We start from the raw sequence: 21836 nt of genomic DNA, 5'->3' as shown, positions 1-21836 counted from the left end.
TAATATTACAGATACATTGAAAATTTTGAAAATTCAAACACATTTTTTCAAGCCCAAAGTTCAACTTAATAGTGACAAATTGCAGGTATCTATATTCAATGTTGATTTCCAAATCGGAATGAAGTAGGATAGTCATTCATAAGACTATACAAATTTTGAAATGATATATAAAAGTAGGCAGTGTTCAAACAGTCTCCAAAACAAAAGAGCAGTGTTAAAAGGTGTGCTCGAAAGCAGTACAACCGCCTTGTGGATAATTCGTTCCCGTATATTTTGATGAACAATGAAACGTACGATAAGAAAGATTCCAGAATGCGGTCGAAGCTCCAGTTTTACACAAAAAATTGTGTCTTTACATATACCACTGTTGATATGGAAAAATTCGGCCAAAATGGGCTAACTGGGCAAACCTTGTTCTGCCCAGTTTTTGCGTCAACATAATCGCTAAATCTACTCCTGACTTTCAAGAAATATTAATGAGTTCCTCGAAAAGACATTAACCCTCCAAATTGTCCTCAACCGCGGCCGATTAGAACGCTACTGGCCGAAATGTAATGCGATGGAAAGAACGTACGCGATTCCAAAACAGAGCGACGGCCAGCAAAATTGGTTTACAGATAGTTGGAGAAGTAGTGAATACTTGTGAAATATTTGCAATTTTCCTGGAATTGCCATGCATAAAAATAAGATTCAATGTAGACAATGTTGTCCCAATGCATGACGTATTTTATAATACTTTAGCCATCCACCGAGAAAGACCTCGCGGGCGACTCAAACAGATGAAAGCCAAAGGGATAATTAAAAAAAAAATTAAAAACCTTGTCACAATGGATTATTGGCTTGTCTGCCGCTCAAAGGACAAGGATCTCTAATTGGTGAGAGAAAGGTTGAGTGAAGTATATCAAGACGCTGGATCTATCAGGCTCATTGGAACCATGCGAAAACCATTGAAACCAAGGAAGACGGTTGCTCAAACCCTGAAAGTCCCGAGATCAAAAAAACTTTTCCTCAATACCTCTAGCTCTAAGTTGGATGGTTTTTTAGTACTACAGTTTTTGATAAATATTTTTTTTGATAATTTTTCTTGATACACCGTAGTAAGATGCACATTCAGTATTTGTTTCTAATTTTTATCTCGAAGCTATTGAGAATGGCGTGAAAAAAACGAAAGTGTGCATTTTTCACCATAGATCCTATGTTGTACCATATAAGAACTCAAATATATGGTACTATGTCAAAATATCATATTCAGTACCCTATACAATATTTTCCATACAGCTGGTGATTTGGTTCAGAGGCACTTTTTACTCCCGTACCCAGCCAGGCCCTTTGGAAATATAAAAAAATTTTTTTGAATCGCGCAACACTGAAAAAACCTGAAAAAATCACACATATCTAGAAAAGCCGTAGGAACACATTTAAATATGAATTCGAGTAGTACTAAATATCCAAATCCCAAAAAAAAAATCAAAATTTCAATATTTTTTTTAGTACTTCAATTTTTGATGAAATTTTTTTTAAATATTTTTTTTTGATACACCATAGGGAGATGTACATTCAGTATTATTTTCAAATTTTTCTCTCGAAGCTTTTGAGGATGGCGTAAAATAAACGAAAAAGTACGTTTTTCACCATAGATCCTATGTAAGCCACATAGGGGGTCAAAAAAAATCGTCAAAATTTCTTATTTAATATCCTATACAATATTTGCCATACAGCTAGTGATTTGGTTGGGGGCACTTTTTTCTCCTTACTGCCAACGACTTACCAAGAAGGTAAGTTCCGACGTGAAGTACATCCCCTACACCGAATTCCCATATAAATTGCTTCTGTGGCAAATCATTAACTAAAAAGGGATGTCAAAGCCGCTCTTCTTCCATTCTGGACTTGCGGTGAACGGGGAGAGACAAGGACACCAGAAAGTGCTTGCCGGAAGTTGCCTCATTCATCCAAAAATATCATCCGGACGAGGATGTGATGTTTTGGCCGAATCCGCCAACCCCCCAAATTCACCAGAGATTCGTCCGGTGGAAAGATTTTGGGCCATAATGAAGGTAAAAGTTCGAAAATCATCCAAGGTGTTTAAGAACGAGCTGGAGTTGAAGAAAGAATGGGTGAAAGAGACCAAAAAGATCGGCTCCACCATTGCATAAAACATAATAAGGGGTCTTAAGGGAAAGGTGCGGACTTTCAGCGATGGAAAGAAAATTGAATAAAGTAATTATGCCGGAACATAACCCATATGTGTTAGCTCATTCCCTGAATGTTTCAAGAGAATCCGACGAATTTTTGACGAGCACTTTTGTCTGGTGCAAAAGATCGTCATGTCGAACCGTTTTCTGAAGAACGGTCGAACGTCCGACGGGGAGTCGAGACAATTAAGGTAAAACTGGGTGATACATAATAATGCGACAGTAGATTTAGCACGACGCGTTTGACTGTTATGCAGGTAAACGGCGGGAATTGATCATTCCGATTCTTGTTTCATTAATCCATGTCAAACTCAACGGAGGATAGTAGTAGTGAAGGACAGAATGCTAATTCATGTCGCTGATTTAACAAAGTTTCATAGCTTGTTAAGTTTCCCAACACAAAGTTTGTTTTTCTTTATGGGTTTGGATTTTGAATGAGTCCTCTGAAGTCTGTTATGGGAGCGATTTCCTTCAACGCTGCTCGAACTCCAACTTTTCTGTGAGAGTCCTATGATACTAAGAACTACTAGTAATAAGCGATAATTCGGTATTCGTCGTTCAGAATAGTGAAATCAAGGCAGCTCTAAATAACATGGTAACTGATTTGAAGTGCCACCAATGTTGCGTCCATCGGTATTTTTGGATTATGATGTCGAAGTGAGCTACGCCGTTTATCAGGAACATGTGTTCTCGAAGATGCCTTGAACTCGTGTGCACGTGATTATTTCGATGATGATAGAAGGTGGATGATCCGGAAGCACACAGTGCCGTCCCTTAAGTTGCGTGTTAACTAAGAATGTGTGGATTAGTATGGTAGGGTATCGTTATAGAAAAGAATTGAGAATAACAACACGTATGCTTTATCGCCACCCAACAATGGGCCATCCGATTTCCGGTCCCGAATCCACTAGTTTATCACATTTAGGGTATCTTGCAGGTCAGTGACAGTACCAAAAGGTTCGACAGATTGGTTTGTTTAGAAGTTGTAGATTGAGGAACTATAAAATTATTTCGTAAAATTCAAAATATGCGGCAAAATATTTCCTTTTTTGATTTACAGCTTGATTTCAGTAAAATTACCACGGCAGAAATTTCAATACTCGCATCGTCATTCAATTTCCAAACGTTTTTGGTGATCAACAAAAATAATAAACATTCGATCCAAATACTCGCAGATTGTGTAGCAGCACATTTCATACATCAAAGTATGATATATTCCCTGACCCAAAGTGAAACAGAATAGATTGAAAAAAAACAAAGACATTGTTCGTTTATAGTAATCATCTAATATGGATTCATATGGATTTTATGAAAAAACGAAATGATCGCGGGGAGTCAGTACGGTTGAATATGATGATCGAAACTTTTGAACAGCTACAGAATGTTTCAAATTCATAAATCAATCAGCTGGCGTATGGAATCTAAAGGTTCATCTGTGAAACGAGTTCATTTCCGGTTCATTTTTGGTTAGTGGATGTAGTAATACTATTCAACGTATACTATTAAGTTCAATAAATACGTCATATTGGATTGGATGCTGCGAGCGTACTGCGCTGCGTTACGGTAGCTATCAGTTTGGGGACTATTTACTATTACTTTGGTAATTCCTTGAAAATATGATTCCACCCAATTGATTCTAGAATTTGAATTATTAAATTCTAAACACGTTCTCCCGAAACATCCCATATTCTTTCTCACAGGTTATAGGTAGGTAAGCAACGTCCTATGTTTACCGCCTACCAAGCTAACGATCGTGAATTCAATCCATCGGTCTATAAAACTCTCAATTTCTCTCAAAATATACACATAATTCAAGTAGCAAGAATGTTGGGCTAATAAGAAAACATATTTCTTCTGATATCCGCAATGTAGTGCAATAAATGTTCTTAACTCAATAACATGCGCATTAAAAAACGAATTTCGAATGTCGGCCGTGCACGATTCTCTGAAGGAGCTGATGAAAAACATATTTCTGACAAAGCGCGACAACTTCGTTATAATGAATGACGACACCTACGTTATGCTAGAAGGCCAACAAGGCGGTAAGCGATAATGTCAAATATATCTCTCACACTAAGCTTCCGGCTTCTGTGGCTAAGGATCAACGAGAACGCTGTTGTTTTTTCCGGTATTTGAAGCGAACGAAGAGTTCTCGGCCCATTTTGCCAGTTATACAGTACGAAGTGCCTGCCGGAAAATGCCGCTTTCATCAAGACGTATCACACGAAGGACCACATCGGTTTTTTGGCCGGACCTGATCTCGGCCCATTTTGGCAAGAGATATTTGGAGGAAATGAATCGACTGGAAGTAAAAGTTGCACCGAAAACCGCCAACTCTCCCAACGTCCCTAGATAGAAACCGAGAGATTTTTTTCGGGCAGGCCTTAAAAATTAAAATCGAAATAAATAACTTAAATTGTTCTCTGGTATGTCTACTTGACTGTGGTTTTTGTCCCAGGTTTGTCCGATGTTTCTGTCCGATCGAGATCCAAAATTTAAAACCCGTTTGTCTCGAAACTAAGTTTTGCAAATTGGTGGGAGTTCTACTTCCGGGATGGTCCATCCGATTTTGACGAAATAGTTTTTCATATGGCTTTTTTGATTTAAAAAAAAAAAATTTGTTCTCGATTTTTGAGGCAAAAACGCAATGTTTTTACAAAAAATGCCGCCATTTTGTCAAAAATCAATATTTTGAAAAAAAAAACTACTAGCGCTGACAGGAAATATATCCAAGATAACGTAAAAAAATATTGGTATAACCAGTTCACAAGGTTTGTTTACAAGGCTGCAAGGGTTCACCAAACCGGTTTCGGCTATTCAGGGGACAGTCCAATTGACGCCAATATATTTTTTGTTTGTTAAGTAATATAGACCTAACAGAACTAAATCATTTTCTCGTTGAAAAAAAAACGCGAACATCACATACCTTTTATGATGTTCATAGTGTACTACCCCCTTTAAATGGAGTATCTTCTTCAATAATTTCGTGGCTTAAATGGAGAAACAGCTGACCGCCAAGACCACAAAAAAGCTGAAGAACATGTTGATCTCCATCTTTTTATCGGTCATGGCAAAAATTCCAGATAACTGTCGCAAGGCTGTTTGACAGCATCGAAGCAGTTTTGTAGAAGGCTTCATAAGCATAGGATTCAAGAAAAAAGCAGCAGCATCTACGGCCAAAACAAACAATCGAAAGCGTAAAACTCTACAGAATACAGACAACTATCTCAATATGATTGTTGAGCAAACTAAATAACAGATGTTCAACAAAAAATGAGAATGATTTCAATACCTTTCTGTGAAATGTTATTAAATATTATATATATATATATATATATATATATATATATAATATTAGTAAAGAGCGTAATTTTTTTTCTCACAGAGCGAATAGTTCTTTGGGCTCCCTAGAAACAGGTTGCTCATTTTTTTTCGCTCGGGTGCTGTCAGTTCTATCAAAGATGGCGTCGAAACAACAAGCACTCCACGAGCGCGCTATACGGTTCTTAGAAATGCGTGAAAGTCAAGGAAAAAAGTTTACTGTAGACCACTTTCGGAATGAAATTGGGCCGGTGAGCACTGTTTACTAGATCCTGGTATTCCGAAACGTCGAGCGGAAGACCGGTAGTGGCATTCAGACGAAATTCATAACGAAAAAGAAGAAGGAAACCTCTGAAAAAGCTGTTCGACAACAAGGACGGTACGATTTTGCGACACGCCGGCCAAAAATTTCGCAACTCCCATTCCTACATCTGCAGAAACCTCAGCAGGAGGGCATCGTCTGTTGGAAGAAGACTAGGTCCCCAGAGTACACGGACGAATAGATAGCGACCGTGAAATCTCAGTGCCGGTGGTTGACGAAGAATTATCTCGGGACGTCGTTCGTGCTGGACGACGAGAGTTATTTTCCACTGTCAAAATCCCACATTCCCGGCAATGACCACCAGTACCGGAAGATGGATGTCAGTGCCGTCCAGCGCTCTCGTGAGAGCACCTCCACCAAGTTGCACCGTACGGCTGAGCACAGCCCCTTTGCCAATATTCACTGACTTTTTTTTGAAGAACAATCGTTATGTTTTTAATAAAGAATACTGAATTGCTTGAATTTTTTTTAAATTTTTTTTCACTATATCACTGAAGAAATTCTCATTTTTTATTGAACACTTGTTATACCAACCAGATTGCTGCAAATCAAGGCCAAGGAAAATCAGACATCTATACGTCTGCGTCTGCTATAATCTGAAATATATGTAAATGTGTGCTAATGTCTTCTAAACATACCAGCTTTTTTTATTTTTTGTCACTATTTTGAAAAATCTACAGCAGGAACAAAAGTTTATGACAAAAGTTGAAATTTGCAGATATATCTCTGATTTGTTTTGACAACCAGTAAATGAAACCACAGATGAGCACATGCAGTTCATTCCGTCGATTACTATAAATTGAGTCGCTCACGTCACCCGATACGACTCTTGAAATAGAGTGTGAAGAAATGCGTGATGGCTATGTGACAATTGTATCTATCCGCGCAGCATATTCCATAGTTCATCGAGTCGCCTACTTGCGGAGCAGATCACTTGTGTTGGTTTGAGGGTCAAAACCTGATGGGTATTTATTTGCAATGCAACATTACATTAAAACTATGTTATATGTTGTACTATTTTCTCAAATAGCTGTTACGCTACTTTAAGCTTTTTCTTAATCATACATAAAGCTTGTCGGAAGAAACAAATGTTCTGACATTTGTAAGAATTATATATTTATATGTATGACATATATGTTTACATTTGTAATATGAGTCGGTACGCCGGGTTTAAAAGACATCACGAACTTGATCGTCAGTTATCGCAATACATCGCTGTTCCATTGAAACAAAAAAAAATTATTGCCATTTTTGCTTCGAAAAATTATTTCTGGAATATTTACGCATATCACCTACTCATATGTATATGAGAATCCTGCATAATATGCTCTTCAACTTTTATAGGATATCTAGCTGAATATAGATCGTGGGTCGATAGGATACAATATCTAAAAAGTCTAAGTGGTTTGTGTAAAACAATGCGAAGAGAATGTCTTGTTTGATGTACAACCATTCCAATTACTTCAGCATAATGCAGCTCTCTCTTCACTGCTTCTCCGTAAATCACTGACTAATAACAAAACCAAACGATAAACATGCTGAAAACTGGCCTCTGGACAAGTTTGTGAGTTGATGAAACTTCGATTTGGAGAACCTCATAGTAATCACAGTAGGCAAATCGCTTTTATTAATTTTGTTTAATGTGAAATACTTTGCAGATTCGAATTACACAATTGGAAGTATTTGATATTTAATAAGCTGAAGGCTTAGAAAGAGGTGTAATAATAATATAGATATATGAAAATATAAGAGCAGCAGTAAAGTGGTACGTGTAAACAGTACGGCAAAATCGGAACGGAGAATGTTTGCTCACAGCAGGAGCCGAACTGTCAATCATATGATCACACAGATCAAATCTGTGTTCTCAAAATAATTCCTGTAGTGTGCTCTACTACTGCAAGTACTTTACCTGAAAATATACGATCTGTGAATAGGAAATAATAGGTCATATTGGACATATACAAGCGTATTGTTGGTCGTAGAGTGGTTTCTAAAATGTTATCCATATTCTGTAGGGGTAGTGGGGGCAAATTGGTCATGGGGGGCAAAGTGGTCACCTTCTTGTTTGATAGTTTTTACTATTTACTATTTACTATAAATGCCGTATTGATAGTAACCTTATGTTTGAAGAATTTCATGACTTTTGAGGCACCCTGTACTTCAGTAGAGCTGTCGCATGTCAACATATAAATAAAAACAGAAATTTCTCTTTCGATAGCCATTAGGTCGTAGTTCTGTGCGCATGGTATCTAAGGAATTTCTCGTGAAATTTAGTTTATTCAATCTGATATATTGTACAAATCATCAGTTTGGAAGACTGTTTACATATTCTATGTGAGGTGAATAGATATTTTGTTTAATCTCAGCGATTAATTAGCTTAGAAATTGTTTTGATGTTTGGGGGCAAAGTGGTCATAGGTGAATAACAACTTACAATGTTCTGTTTACTAAAGGTGATATAGCGCATCACATTCTGCTCTTGAAGAGGATCATTATGTGGTTTTTACCCTGGATAAATATGCCACTCCAACTAAACCAAGCCTCATTATGCGGAACACAATGTGTTTCTTACTACATTTTTGTTTGCATGAGAAAATTTTAATTGAGACTCTAGGTGAATAGGCTAAGCTTATTTCATACATGTGCCTTCTATATCAAATATGATTTGGACAAATTTGGGCGAAAAAAACGCATAAAGGGTGTGTCACATCAAATTGCATCACGGAAAAAACGCTGTAGAAATTTAATTTTTAGGAATTATATCTTCAGCTTTCGCTTATAATCAGATAAGAGTGTATAGATCACGTTGGCCATGCTTCACTGTCAATTTTTCGTAAATTTGGAAAAATGTCGTCGAACGAAAAAGAGCGTCGTGAATTAATCCTGTGCACTCATTTCGAGAATCCGGAGTTGTCACATCGGGACATCGGTAAGATGCTGGGAATCGTCCAATCCACGGTCAGCAGAGTACTAAAACGATACTTCGAGAACCTAACCATCGACCGGAAGGTGAAGAACGGCAAAAATGGATGCTCCGTCAGTGAAAAAGATCACAAGCGCGTAGTTAAGCAGTTTAGACGTGATCCGAGAAGTTCGGTCCGGGATGTCGCCAATAAGCTGAATTTGTCAAGTTCATTCGTCCAGCGGACCAAGCAGCGTGAGGGCCTGCGTACATACAAGGTTCAGAAGGCTCCTAACCGCGACGAAAGGCAAAACATGGTGGGGAAGACGCGAGCCCGGAAGCTGTACACCGAAATGCTGACGAAGCCGCATTGCCTGGTAATGGACGACGAAACCTACGTCAAAGCGGACTTTCGTCAGCTGCCGGGCCTGTTGTTCTTCTCCGCAGAGGACAAATTCAACGCTCCGGAGGAGATTCGCAAGCAGAAACTATCCAAGTTTGCCAAAAAGTACATGGTGTGGCAAGCGATCTGTTCTTGCGGAAAGCGGAGCGCCCCCTTCGTGATGACCGGCACGGTAAACGGGCAGGTTTACCTTAAGGAGTGCCTACAGAAGCGCTTACTACCACTATTGAAACAGCACGAGGGCCCGATCATCTTCTGGCCGGATCTCGCTTCGTGCCACTATTCAAAGGATGTGTTGGAGTGGTGCGAAGCCAACGGGGTCACCTTCGTGCCAAAGGAAATGAACCCGCCCAACGCGTCGTAGCTTCGCCCAATAGAGAAATATTGGGCGATTATGAAGCAGGCCCTCCGGAAGAACCCAAAAGTTGTCAAATCGGAGGCGGACTTCAAGAGAAAATGGATTTCTGTTAAAAAAAAACTACAACCTGACGTTGTACAGAACCTTTTGGACGGGGTAAAGAGGAGGGTGCGAGCATACGGGCTTGGGCTCGAAGTGTGAATAAAAAGAAAATGCCAAAAGTTGTTTAATAGTTTTTATTTTACTGTCTAAAATTTTCAAAAGGATCGGTCTACTGGGCGAATTTCTACAGCGTTTTTTCCGTGATGCAATTTGATGTGACACACCCTTTATATCTATCCAATTTAGCTTGATATGTGCGAGTGACCACTTTGCCCCCACTAGGTGACCACTTTACCTTCGAGCAAAAATAATGTTCGCTTTTTCACCTTTTTTTCTAATGATGAATAATGTACTATTTTGAATTTTTATAATACAAGACGTTTGCTACCTTGAACAACAATGAGTTGAACTTTAATATTTTTCGAGACACGGGAATTGAAGCGGTATATGGGCGCCGGAAATGGGCATATTCCTTAGGGTGACCACTATGCCCCTACTTCCCCTACTTCCCCTACTTCCATTTTTCGTACGTGCAAAATTTCAAATCATTTTCCGACTTTTGCCTTCCTGTGAATAGCACTGATTACCTTGAATTCGATATGTTTCAATGATTTGGATTTTCAACCTATCATTTCTTCTAAATAATAACTGTAATAATATAGGATCAATGATGATATATGTTATATACTGTCAAGGATATTCGTTATTTATATCTGCAGAAAATTTTGAATTTCTGCATGATGTTGAAACATGTATACTCGTGTTACCATTATATGATTAGTTCAGTTACAATTACAAAATCGATCACAGAAAAAGAGATTTAATTACCTAGTGTGAGCTTCTCGCCAGAATCTGGTGGTAGTGTGAAACCTAATAAAGCCATCGATGAAATTAAGACACACGGTACAATAAGATTAAAAAAGTAGTATAACGTTCTTCGTCGGATCTGTATTGTGAATGTGATATCAACATATGGTTCGGGACAGCACTGATATGTTATTGTGTTTTTCTTGCCAGGCATTCCTATGGATACAGAAATAAAAATACAATTAGTGTAATTTATAGAACGTGAAGTTACGTGGAGTTACTGGGAAACTATAGAATATATACAAATTTGTTATTGAATTTGTACATATATAACCAATATAAAAATCTTAACACGGTTTCCGCTCGGGAAAAGCTAAGAAAACGGTCCTAAATTTTTCACAGAAAGTGTTTCCATCACTTTCTACAACTTGTTTAAAACATTTTGGTAACTGGGCGATACTATTTGGAAGAAAATAGTTCGTTTTCAAAGCAATCCAATGCCATTCTCGCACTTATTAACTGATTCGCAGTGGTATACAAATATTGTACCTTTCCTTTTCGTTTCTTTTTGTTAATGAGGCTTGAAACTCGAAAATTCATTCACCTTTAGCCTTGGAAATGGCCATTTTGCCTTGGAAAAGGCCATGGCCGATGCGGAAGTGTCTGGTGACACTTCCTCTCTTTTCGCTATCTGTATATGGCGTATACCGAAAAGTGGAATATTTATTAATGTAGGGGTGATTCAGCATCCCCCAAATCGTGCATCCAGGGATGATCTGCACCTCCATAACCCCCAGTCGACACCACCGTTAAGCGTCAAACTCGGGAATAGATGTGTACAAGCGCAAGTCAAAAGCACTTCCTTCGGCTCAAAAAGTCAAAAGCATATACTTATTGAAGTTCGCATCATAGTATGTGTAACGCTAACTATAGAGCCACTTACTTCATTCAAATTTTGGTTTATTGACGATAAAGCAAAGAAAAAGGAACATTTGAGGAGGTGGTGTTGTATACGTTACCTATTAAATACCATTCACCATTGGTGATAAAATCAGACAGATCTCCTCCGTCTTCAGAATTCAGCACTAAGTCGAGCTAAAAGAATAAAAAAATCATAAAAATGTTACATATAGAAATTATATCTCTGAATACCTGATTTCCATCGTATGTCCAGCTGCCAAATTTCATTTCGCAATGTTGATCATCGAATGGGAACCATGTGATATCTATCTTACACGTACTTTTGAAGATACCGGGAGGTACATATAAACAACTTCCGTTGTTCTTTACTACGATGTTTGTATGATACGTACCATCGAATCCTTCATCCGCACTGATAATAGTATATACAAATCAAGATCAGAAAACTAATTGAGGAAGTGATAGTTTTTGTATATGATTTTTTTTTGTATCCATTGTTTTAGTGTTTTTCATAAGTATACGATGGTAATCTGATATGTAATGTACACATGTTTGTAGAAGACGAACTTCATAAGCGCATCTACATGCATGTTTGAAGTCGTTGCTTTTATTCAGTTTGTTTTGATTAGTGGAAGTATGGCGTCGTTTCCTGGTGCTATGTCAAAGCAAATTAACAACACGCAGTTAAATAATTTTTAACTGCAGTGAAATTCATTGTCGTTTACAGGCAGTTAATTGTAACTGTTGATAGGTCTACTGTGAATCGATAGATAATACGATATATTGATTGCCTTCCTAGGAGTGACTTATTTGTTGACGAATCATGCAGCGGACGTCCAGACGATAATAGTCGCAATCTTGACGAAGATAACTAAACGTCTCGCACAAAAGCTTGGTGCCGTGGGCTGAAATGTGCAGGTACAAAGAAGTAGGCATCTCGACGGACGAACGCGAGGTGATGAATAAGTGGAGGCAGCACTACGATGAACACCTGAATAGTGCGCAGGAGACCAAGACTACGTTGAAGAGGACTAAACCGTGAACAACGTCGATTTACCACCCTCGACGATGGGGTAGGTGCCCATTAAGCAACTGGCAACCTCTCAGGTAGCACTAAGTTCAAATTACAAGGCACAATGGAAGCGTATCCTCTCATTGTCTCAACTGGAACCGTTGATTATGGTGGTGATAATTCAGCACCCATGGCAAGGTGAAAAGATAAGGTAATGGTCGAGACGCAAGCACAAATCGAAGGGCCGATCACACATCTGCGGCCTACTTTGACCAGAAACAAACTATTATTTATTTTTCGGAATCTATTCCACAAAAATTCCGCAATTGCCTTCATGCTACGTGTATTTTGTAATCGTCATGGCGTGATCCACTTGGAGCTGTTGAATACATGCGAGACAGTCGATCGGAACCGAATCAATATTAGTTTAGCATAGTGGCCAAGAAGTTGGGCATATCCCATGTCTCAGCTGCTAGGAAACCGATATCTTTGTTGCACGATGATGCATCCCCGCAAGGTACCTGCCCGACCTAAGTCAAACATATTATCACGTGTTTAGGTCTATGTACAACCGTATGACGAATAGAGAATAATGCTTAGATCTTCATCTAAATCTAAAGAACCTGCTAGGGGTATAGATCAACTCAAGATTAGGTGGAGATACGTTGTAGCAAATGATGCAGTAGCAATAAAGGTGCAGAATGGTAGAAATGAGAGATTTCAAAAACAAATAAGCGTCTTGAACAGGTGGCTTCTTTTATTTCAATAATTCATCCTGCGCCTTAATGTACAACATTGTACTATAATACACCCAGTACCCAAGCTTAGGAGTCGTCCAAACAAAAGTGGAGGGTTGACCGATAGTGCGTAGTAGTAACGATTAACGTGAGGAGTTCGTTCGTTGGTGAGTAATTGTAAAACCATGCAATGGGTGGAAATCACAGTCGGTGAACACGCAATAACATCGAAGGGTATGTTGAAGTACTTGGGAGTTCTGATCGACGACCGGCTGAATTCAAACGACCACGTCGACTACACCTGCGAGAAAGCAGAAAAGTCAAGCAGTGCGATAGCGAGGATAATGCCGAACAAGCTGGACCCTGCAGTAGCAAAAGGCATCTTCTAGCTACTGTATCCTCGTCAATACTGCGCCAGCCTGGTCTGCGGCTCTCGAAACCCATCGGAATCGCAGAAAACTGAACCGGACATTTTGGCTCATGGCGATGCGAGTTGTGAGCGCGTACATATCGTACGTTATCGCCGGCATAATCCCGATTGGCATCACCCTGGCGGAAGACATCGAGTGTTACAGACGTAAGGGAACCAGCGGTATCCGAAATACAGCGAGAGCAGAATAACTAGTGGCAACAGGAATGTGGCAACAGGAATGGGACACGGCGGAGAAAGGCAGGTAGACGTATGGGCTCATACCGGTACTAGCGACCTGGCTGAACAGGAAGCACGGAGGTGTGAATTTTCCCCAGACACAGTTCCTGTCTGAACATGGTTGCTTCAGGCGATATCTTCATCAGTTCGGGCACGCAAGGTCGCCACTCTGTCCGGAGTGCGGGGATATGGAGGAAACACGTCGTATTCGTGTGTCACAGATTCACCGCAAGACGCGAGATGCTGCCCGTCATTCATGCTGGGAATATTGTGGAGGAAATACGTCGTAACGAGGGCACCTGAAACGCTGGAACAGTGCAATCACTACAGCGGAAGTGGAGGACCGACCAGCGTTCTGACAACGCCTGACTATTCAAGATGAATCTGCGAGGACTACTCTAACGGATGGTACCCCACGAGCGTAGCTGTGACGGAGTGCACGTCAGGTTGGAGGGCACTACCTAATCAGTGCGTTGGGGGGAAGATATCACTAGAAGCCACCCGCGAGGTTGGGTTGCGGGTTGCGCGTCAAGTTGGAGGGCAATTCCTAATCTGTTCAAGTCTCGACGGGTAAATGGACACCTGCGAAATGGACACAAGCGCAGTGGAGAACAACGAATGGTGAGTAATGAATATAGAGAGAAAGGGACGGATCAACGTTAGTCAGCGTTGAAGACTCGTGAAGTGCATGAGCACCCCCTGAAGTAGTCGCCTAGATGTTGTCCCAGGGGGAATGAGACAACGAGTAGAGGACTTGGTTTAAGTGGGTGAGAGCCGTCATCTCTAAAAAAAACAGTACCCAATACATGCAGCAACCCTAATCTGCATCGGCGGCCATCACCTAGCAGTGGTATTGAATCCAGTGAAAGGAAGCAATCTGCCTGAATTGTTATTTCTTCCTGCGTCTGGTGGTATGCAGCACAGCCTTACATGACTATTGAACATAAAACCAAACCAACATCGGTCTCTAGCTATAGTGGATTAAGAAAGCTATGCGAGAGACGTTGGCGATGCCATGTTTTACACTAGAGGGGAATGAGCTTGAATGATTGGTCGAAAACACGAGGTGCCACTACTTGTATCAATTCCAGTAGATATTCGATCAAGCAGGGGTATAACTCTAGTGTAAGAGGTACTGAAGCGTGAAGAGGTTAGGTAAGCCTTACATGGTCGAAAAATAATGAATTTTTCGTTAATTTTTTCGGATCTTAGGAATAAAGTGAAGTGTAAAGTGTTTTGGTTATTGTTTAAGATATATTAAAAGTTGTAGTTTCCATTTTTGAGTGCAAGAGTAATGATTATTACACTGTTGACAGCTGAATGCGTAGATGCTATCTGAAAATCGGTATAGTACTGGTGGTTCTGAGGCAACGGGGTGTTTCGGAACGAATTCCAATGAATATTTCGAAACTTTAGGACAACACCTAAAGCGTTTCATAGGGTTATATACAATATGGCGGTCATTTTCGTTTAAATAAATTATTTTTCGTGAAAAATCGCTGCTCATAAAAAATTGAAACAATGAAACATAAAAAAACGGCTACGTAACGCTTCAGATGATTCATTTTTACATGCTGATAAAAAATCTGGCAAATCGGTTGAGTAGATATTCTAAGATATCAATTCCACCAGCTCAAAAAACATGGTTTAAGAAAAACGCGTTGAAAAAATTGTACAGCAATACTACATAACATTTTTTTTACATAACATGTAAAAAAAAATCGACATTCCAGACCAGGGTCCCCCTTTATAAGTATTTGCTTGAATGAGTATCCAAAAATAACGAAGATGTACGAGGATATCGTTTGATATACCTAGTATGTCGGTGACAATAAGCTTGCGGATCTAGTGGAAAGAGAATGATGAAAGATGCTTGGTTCAGAAAAAGAGTGGAGAGCTTTGTTATAGTAATCCCGTTGAAAACTTTACGGGAAATGCACTCGAAGACTGATGTCGTTCTTTCAAATTTGTATATCTTAGATGAGTACTGTTTCCTAGTTAAGGTTTATAGTGTAAAACAAAATTTACCTGTTGTACATTAGCACATCGGGCTTCCACAATTTATTAGGGGTTATCCTCAGATCTCTCACTCCCCCGTACTCTGAATCATTCCACCTTAAATTGTAGTCGTTCCATTCCTATGTGAAATGTAGTTTTTAGAAAAATTTCAAGATTGCATTTGTTAAAAACTGTACTACAAACACTTGAAGGTTAATAAATTTAAAAAAACAATCCAAAGATACAATTAAGTGCATGCCACATGCAATAAATCTAGGTAGCGTTTAGATAAAGAAAATGAGTGGAACGAAAGATTCCAGATTATATAAGTATTATGTTTCGATATCCGGTTACTTTTTCTATGTTCCCATTTTAAAAAGTTTGCCATCTGGAACGAGCAGGTGTTAGAATATAGGAAACATACGAGAAGTTTAACTACGCTTACACTAATTTTAATTTAGTTTTTGGATTGAAATTGATAAGTGAAGTCAATAGTCAGTTATTGAATTGTGCAGTAAATAATAATTTTAATAGACCTTTTAATAATTTTATTTACATTGATATACATGTTATATTTATAGGCTCATGATTAAATATCTACATAAAATTCCATAATTTCGCTAACCCAGCTTTGTTTTTTTGTTTAATAGTAAAAAAATATAGAGGGTTAATTCGTTCAATCCGCTTGCGTATAAATTCGTTTACCATTTTAGAATGAAAAGATTTTTAAAATAAACTCCTCAGTAGAAATTATTGATGAATAAGGGTTGATTCAATCATCTCGCATCAACTCGTGAACAATACACTATAATAGGATTATCGATATGTCGAAAATTGGTTTCTTAGTGTCAATATTTGCACTGCATCTTGCATGTCAAACCGTTTGCTAATTTCCTATTTGGAACATGGATTCCGATGCGCACAATCCATACTAGAGCAGAGCAACAACTGGCAAAAAATGTCACTTTTTCCTTCTTCTTCTTCTTCTTCTTCTTTAAAGTGTTTTCGCCTCTACAAAGCCAATTAGAAGATCAATTACAACTCTTTTGTGACATTGAGGCTGATGTCATGTACAGCGGTTTACCCGCAATAGTTATTATATAGATACAAAACGGACATGATACGGAAACGAATTAGATTCGACACTAATGGCCGACAGTACAGCTCTCCTGCTCCATGAGTATGGAAGGGTGACACCTTCCTGAAATGACATGTGAGTTCGGTGTGGTTGCCCCGAAAATGAGTTAGATTTGACGATAAAAGTGCTCAACCGAACGGCCACAGCGATCCCTGTCAATAATAATCATTAGCCAGGTTGCTAAAAATGCACTCCTTGAGGCCAGAGATAAGGTTGATGCACATTTCAACCGTGGTGAAGACAAGAAGCAGCAAGAGTAGCAATCTGTAGCGACAGCAGCAGCAAGAGTAGCTGTACGGCAACGAGTAGCAACATCCGCATTCGCTTCGCAAGAGTAGCGATAATAACAACATCAGCAGCAGAGTTCCAACAGCAGTGGAATCAACTCACCAACAGAAGAATAATGGCGCATTCGCATGCGCACCATGTAAATAAGTGTGAATAGAGAACATTCAGTGAATTCTGTAACTATGATGTAAATAAATTTCAAACACCATGTGGTTCCACCGCACCGCTCCGACATAAATACGAAGTATCCGAAGAAATTTCCCGAAGCATTTCCGAAAGGCTTTTCACAGCACGGAGCGGATCCACAAGGGGCTCCCAACCATCGAATAAGGGTTGAGAAACACAAGGGTACGCAACGGTTTTCTCCACGAGGGGAGCAACCCACAGTTGGTGCAAAGAAGAAAAAAGTAGATGGGGTCTGAGCCTAGGGGCACGGACGAGAGATTGACGTGGGACTGTGATTGTGCAGAACATTTGTTTTTTTTTAAAATAAATCTCTTCATTGTTCAGAAATCCGTTTGTTTAACTCCTTTGAAACTCCAAATAGTAGCCCTGGAAAGGACCGTTTATTATATGTACTCATACCCGTCAAACGGTTTGTAACGAACAAAAAAAAAAATAAACTTCTGCCAGGAACTGTCTAACTGGAAATGTATATGTGAATCGGTAAACAAAAAAAATTATATCGTCGTGGATTACATTGAATATGAAGTTTATGGGGAAAAAACAAAAAACAAGTTGAAAATGCTTACGATTTCGTGATATTTTGAGGTAAAATACAAACGAAATCTTCAAGGTGCTTTATTTTCAATGGATAGCTATGGTACTGTGATTTTTTTTTCATTGTCTTATTCTTATTATTCGTCTTATTCTAAGGCATCGGAGCTTTTTCGGTGAAATAGTGTTCGTTTGCAGGCTATCACAATCAAGTCGTATTGGTTCTACTGCTCAATCTACCATAAAAGGAATTGAGTCATTGAGAATTATGAATATGAGTCATGAAGATTATTAACTAATATGATAATGCCGATCTCAATAAATCCTCGCATCTCAATAAATAATCGCTGCCATTCTTCTAGTATTCATATCATTTTTCGCTGTACAATTGCCCATGTTGCCGTAGTAAAGTTCGATAATTGTATTGATTTTCCGGCCCAATCAAGGAACGATCATTTTATGCGTAAGACTTTCCTAGTTGTTTTAATGAAATCTTGCAAGAAATTTGAGTGATGCATGAAATCTTGCATCTGATTACTTCTACATAGAACGCAAACTATTGCAAACAATGTTGTGTTCCTTACAACTTTCATACGAACGGAGTTGAAAGAAAGAATGCATAATACATGGTTTAACGTCGCTTCCGCTCGCAAAACATATATTTTTTATTTGTTAAATTGCTTACTTGTTTTATTTTTTCCACTGTTGATGTCTCAGGCGAAAAAAATGCTGATTAATTTTGCCGACTAATGATGTATATTATTGCATATATTGTAAGAATGATTCTGCGTAATATGCGTTTGAAAACTCTTAATAAACGTTCCATTTTACGTAGAGTGACCCCCCTATATAGAAATCGAAGACGTAGTCTTACGTCAAAACACCTCGGCTCCGACGCGAGCGTAGTAATGGTTACGCCCTGATGTCGAGATGAAGACAGGAGTAACAAATGCATCATTTCTTCGGAAAGTTAAAACTGATCCGGAATTGGAGGCACTGGGAGAGAATTAGGTGAAAGCCAGGCGCACCAAGAAAGGATAGATGCTATTTCGAGTTAAAAGAAGATCTGACGGCCAAAAGTTCAGCTTCCATGAAACTGATGAAGTCGCTCGGCGAAGAGGCGAGAACTCTATTCCAGGAATCAGTGGACGAGTGCATGTATCTGGGCGAAATCTGTACAAACGAGGAGCTTAGGTGAAAATTACGAACACAATTGTATAAGCGTAAGATGTGACGATCACAATGAGGAAGGCGTATGGCGGCATTGATACGGCTTTCGATTGACGCAGCCAATAAAATAAAATCCAATAACATGCTTCCAGTGAATGGGTTTCGGTCACCAGACACAGAACTGCAAAGGCCTTATCAGATCTGAACTATGCAGGAAATGCGGCGAGAAAGGTCACGTTGCGATGCATGCTCTGCAAGATAGAGGAAGGAAACGACCATGCGACAGAAGTCTTTAAATTTCCCTCGTACAAGAAGGTGGTTATAGATTCGCAGTAATGGAGGTAATTGAGATCATCCCCAACCATCGCAACACAGCTCAGTAACTGTTGTGGCAGTCAACAATAGAAACAAAATGCGATGTTGCAGTCATTACTGAGTCGTATCGAGTACTCGCGATAAAGGTAACTTGGTGACGGACAGATCAGAGATGGCTGCAGTACAGGTGATGGGCAGATATCCTATCCAGGAAGTGGTTGAAGGCTTTTATGAAGGTTTCGTAATCGCTAAAATTTATGGAATTTTAATGTGTACTTGCTATGCACACCCGAGATGGACAATCGAGCAGTTCCACCAGATGCTAGACACAATGACTGCAGAATCAATCGATAGGAAACCGATCGACATTGGAGGCGACTTCAACGCTTGGGCGATGGAGTGGGGAAGTAGATGTACCAACGTAAGAGGGTACTGTCTACTGGAAGCTCTCGCAAAATTGGACGTGACGTTAGAGAACGAAAATATCACCAGAATTTTCCTGAAAGTTGGCCTTGAATCTATCATCGACGTCACCTTTTGCAGTCCGTCGTTAGTGGTGAGTACGGAGTGGAAAGTGTGCGAATCGTATACGTAAAGTGATCCTCAGGCAATCCGTTATAAAATTGGTCAACAGAATCACGTGATAGTACGGAGGACAAATTGCGAGTGAAAGTGAAAGACGAATGCATTCGACAAGAACTTTTTCGTGGAAGCACTTCATCCGGATAGAAGAACTTCTGACCGGAACGTGGAAAAAAATACAGGACCAGTAGAGCATGTGACACTACCATGCCTCGTAAAATCGAACCGAAGATTAATCGACGCCCAGCTTACTGGTGGAACGAATTTCTCCACAACCTTCGCGCTAGCTGTCTTCGAGCCAGAAGACGCGTCTAGAGAGCACGAAACAGCTCTGATAGAGAGGAACGGAGTACTTGCCAATCCATGGGGCGATGCATATCGCGTCGTTATTGCGATGATCAGAGGTCCAGTGATTGTTAGCAGTGCCAAAAAGACTACAGATGAAGAAAGCACCCAGCCCCGACAGAATCCCCAATGTGATCTGCAGGCGTTCCCGAAATTTTCAGGACAGTGCTACATAAATGTCTGGACGATGGTTACTTTCCTAAACAATGAAAGATACAAAAGTTAGTGTTGCTGCCAAACCAGGAAAGCCCCCGGGAGTACCAACATCATACAGGTCTATATGCCTGCTGGATATGCTTGGAAAACTCTTGGAGAGTATTATCTTCAACCGACTGACGAAATGTACGGAGAGTGACCATGGTCTGCCAAAAATGCAGTTCGGTTTCCGGAAAAGCAGGTTCATAGTTGATGCCATCTGGACGATGATCGGAAAAGCGGAGAAGTCGTTAAAACAAAAACGGAGAGGTGACAGATACTGTGTGGTGGTAACGACCGACGTGAGGAATGCGTTTAATAGCGCTGAATCGAACGTCATCGCCGAATCTATGCACTGTATGAAGGTTTCTGGGTACCTGTGCAGAAGCCTAGGAAGCTATTTCTAGAACCGTGTCCTATTCTACGAGGCTTTATTCTGGGTCCAACACTCTGGATCGTTATGTACAACGGAGTGCTGACATTGTCGACGACGTCGCACTAACAGTGACAGGCGAAACGCCTGAAGAGGTGAAAATGCTAGCAACCGAGTCTATCATCGTAGTAAAGAACTGGATGCAAGCAGCGAAACTGCGAATTGCTCATAACAAAACGGTAGTGCTATAGCAAGGATAATGCCGAACAAAGCCGGACCCTGCAATATCAAAAGGCGTCTTCTAGTTACTGTATGTTCACCAATACTGCGGTACGGAGCATCACCTTGACGGAAGACCTCGAGTGCTATAGACGGCTATAAACTATCGAAGTGACAGCAAGAATGGGACATGGGGGAACAGGGTAGGTGGACGTATGGGTTCATACCGGTACTATCGACCTGGCAGAACAGGAAGCACGGAGAAGTGAATTTTAACCTGACGCAGTTCCTGTCTGGACATGGCAGGCAATACCTTCATCGATTCGGACACGCAAGGTCGCCACTCTGTCCGGCGTGTGGCGATATGGAGAAAACGCCGGAACATTTGTGTGTCCCAGATTCATCGCAAGGCACGAGCGGCTGCCTGCCCTTCATGTTGGGAATATCGTGGAGGAAATGTGCAGTGACGAACGAGTGAACAGTGCAATCGTACACATCATGTCCGAGCTACAGTGAAAGTGGAGGGTCGACAAACGTGCTGATAACGCCTGATTGATTTAGGAGAATATCTGCGATAATTGCTTGAACGGATGGTATCCCACGAGAGTAGCAGTGACGGGGTGTGCGTTATTTTGAAGGGCTCCACCAAATCGGCGCTCCGCTGGGGGAAAATAATTCTGCGAGGGTGGCTGTGACGGGGCACGCGTTACTTTGGAGAGCTTCCAAATCGGTACACGTCTTGACGGGACAACAGATACTGCCGCGGGGAA

At 40.2% G+C, this 21836-nt stretch overlaps 1 protein-coding gene across 5 annotated transcripts in view; it reads right to left on the bottom strand.

The window, feature by feature from the left end:
* The window catches only part of LOC129778432 (neuronal acetylcholine receptor subunit alpha-7), a 117861-nt gene that overhangs the window by 65962 nt on the left and 30063 nt on the right, over positions 1–21836 (bottom strand). For all 5 annotated transcript variants that reach the window (XM_055785324.1, XM_055785321.1, XM_055785323.1 and 2 more), the window contains 4 exons: positions 15755–15864; positions 11560–11740; positions 11427–11502; positions 10429–10623 (listed from right to left, as the gene is read on the bottom strand). In XM_055785324.1, the coding sequence (XP_055641299.1) occupies positions 10429–10623; positions 11427–11502; positions 11560–11740; positions 15755–15864 (562 nt within the window). The remainder of the gene's footprint in view (positions 1–10428; positions 10624–11426; positions 11503–11559; positions 11741–15754; positions 15865–21836) is intronic.

This window comes from Toxorhynchites rutilus, chromosome 3 (genome assembly GCF_029784135.1).
Source record: "Toxorhynchites rutilus septentrionalis strain SRP chromosome 3, ASM2978413v1, whole genome shotgun sequence".
Lineage (NCBI taxonomy): Eukaryota > Metazoa > Arthropoda > Insecta > Diptera > Culicidae > Toxorhynchites > Toxorhynchites rutilus.
This window is presented reverse-complemented; position numbering and strand designations above follow the sequence as displayed.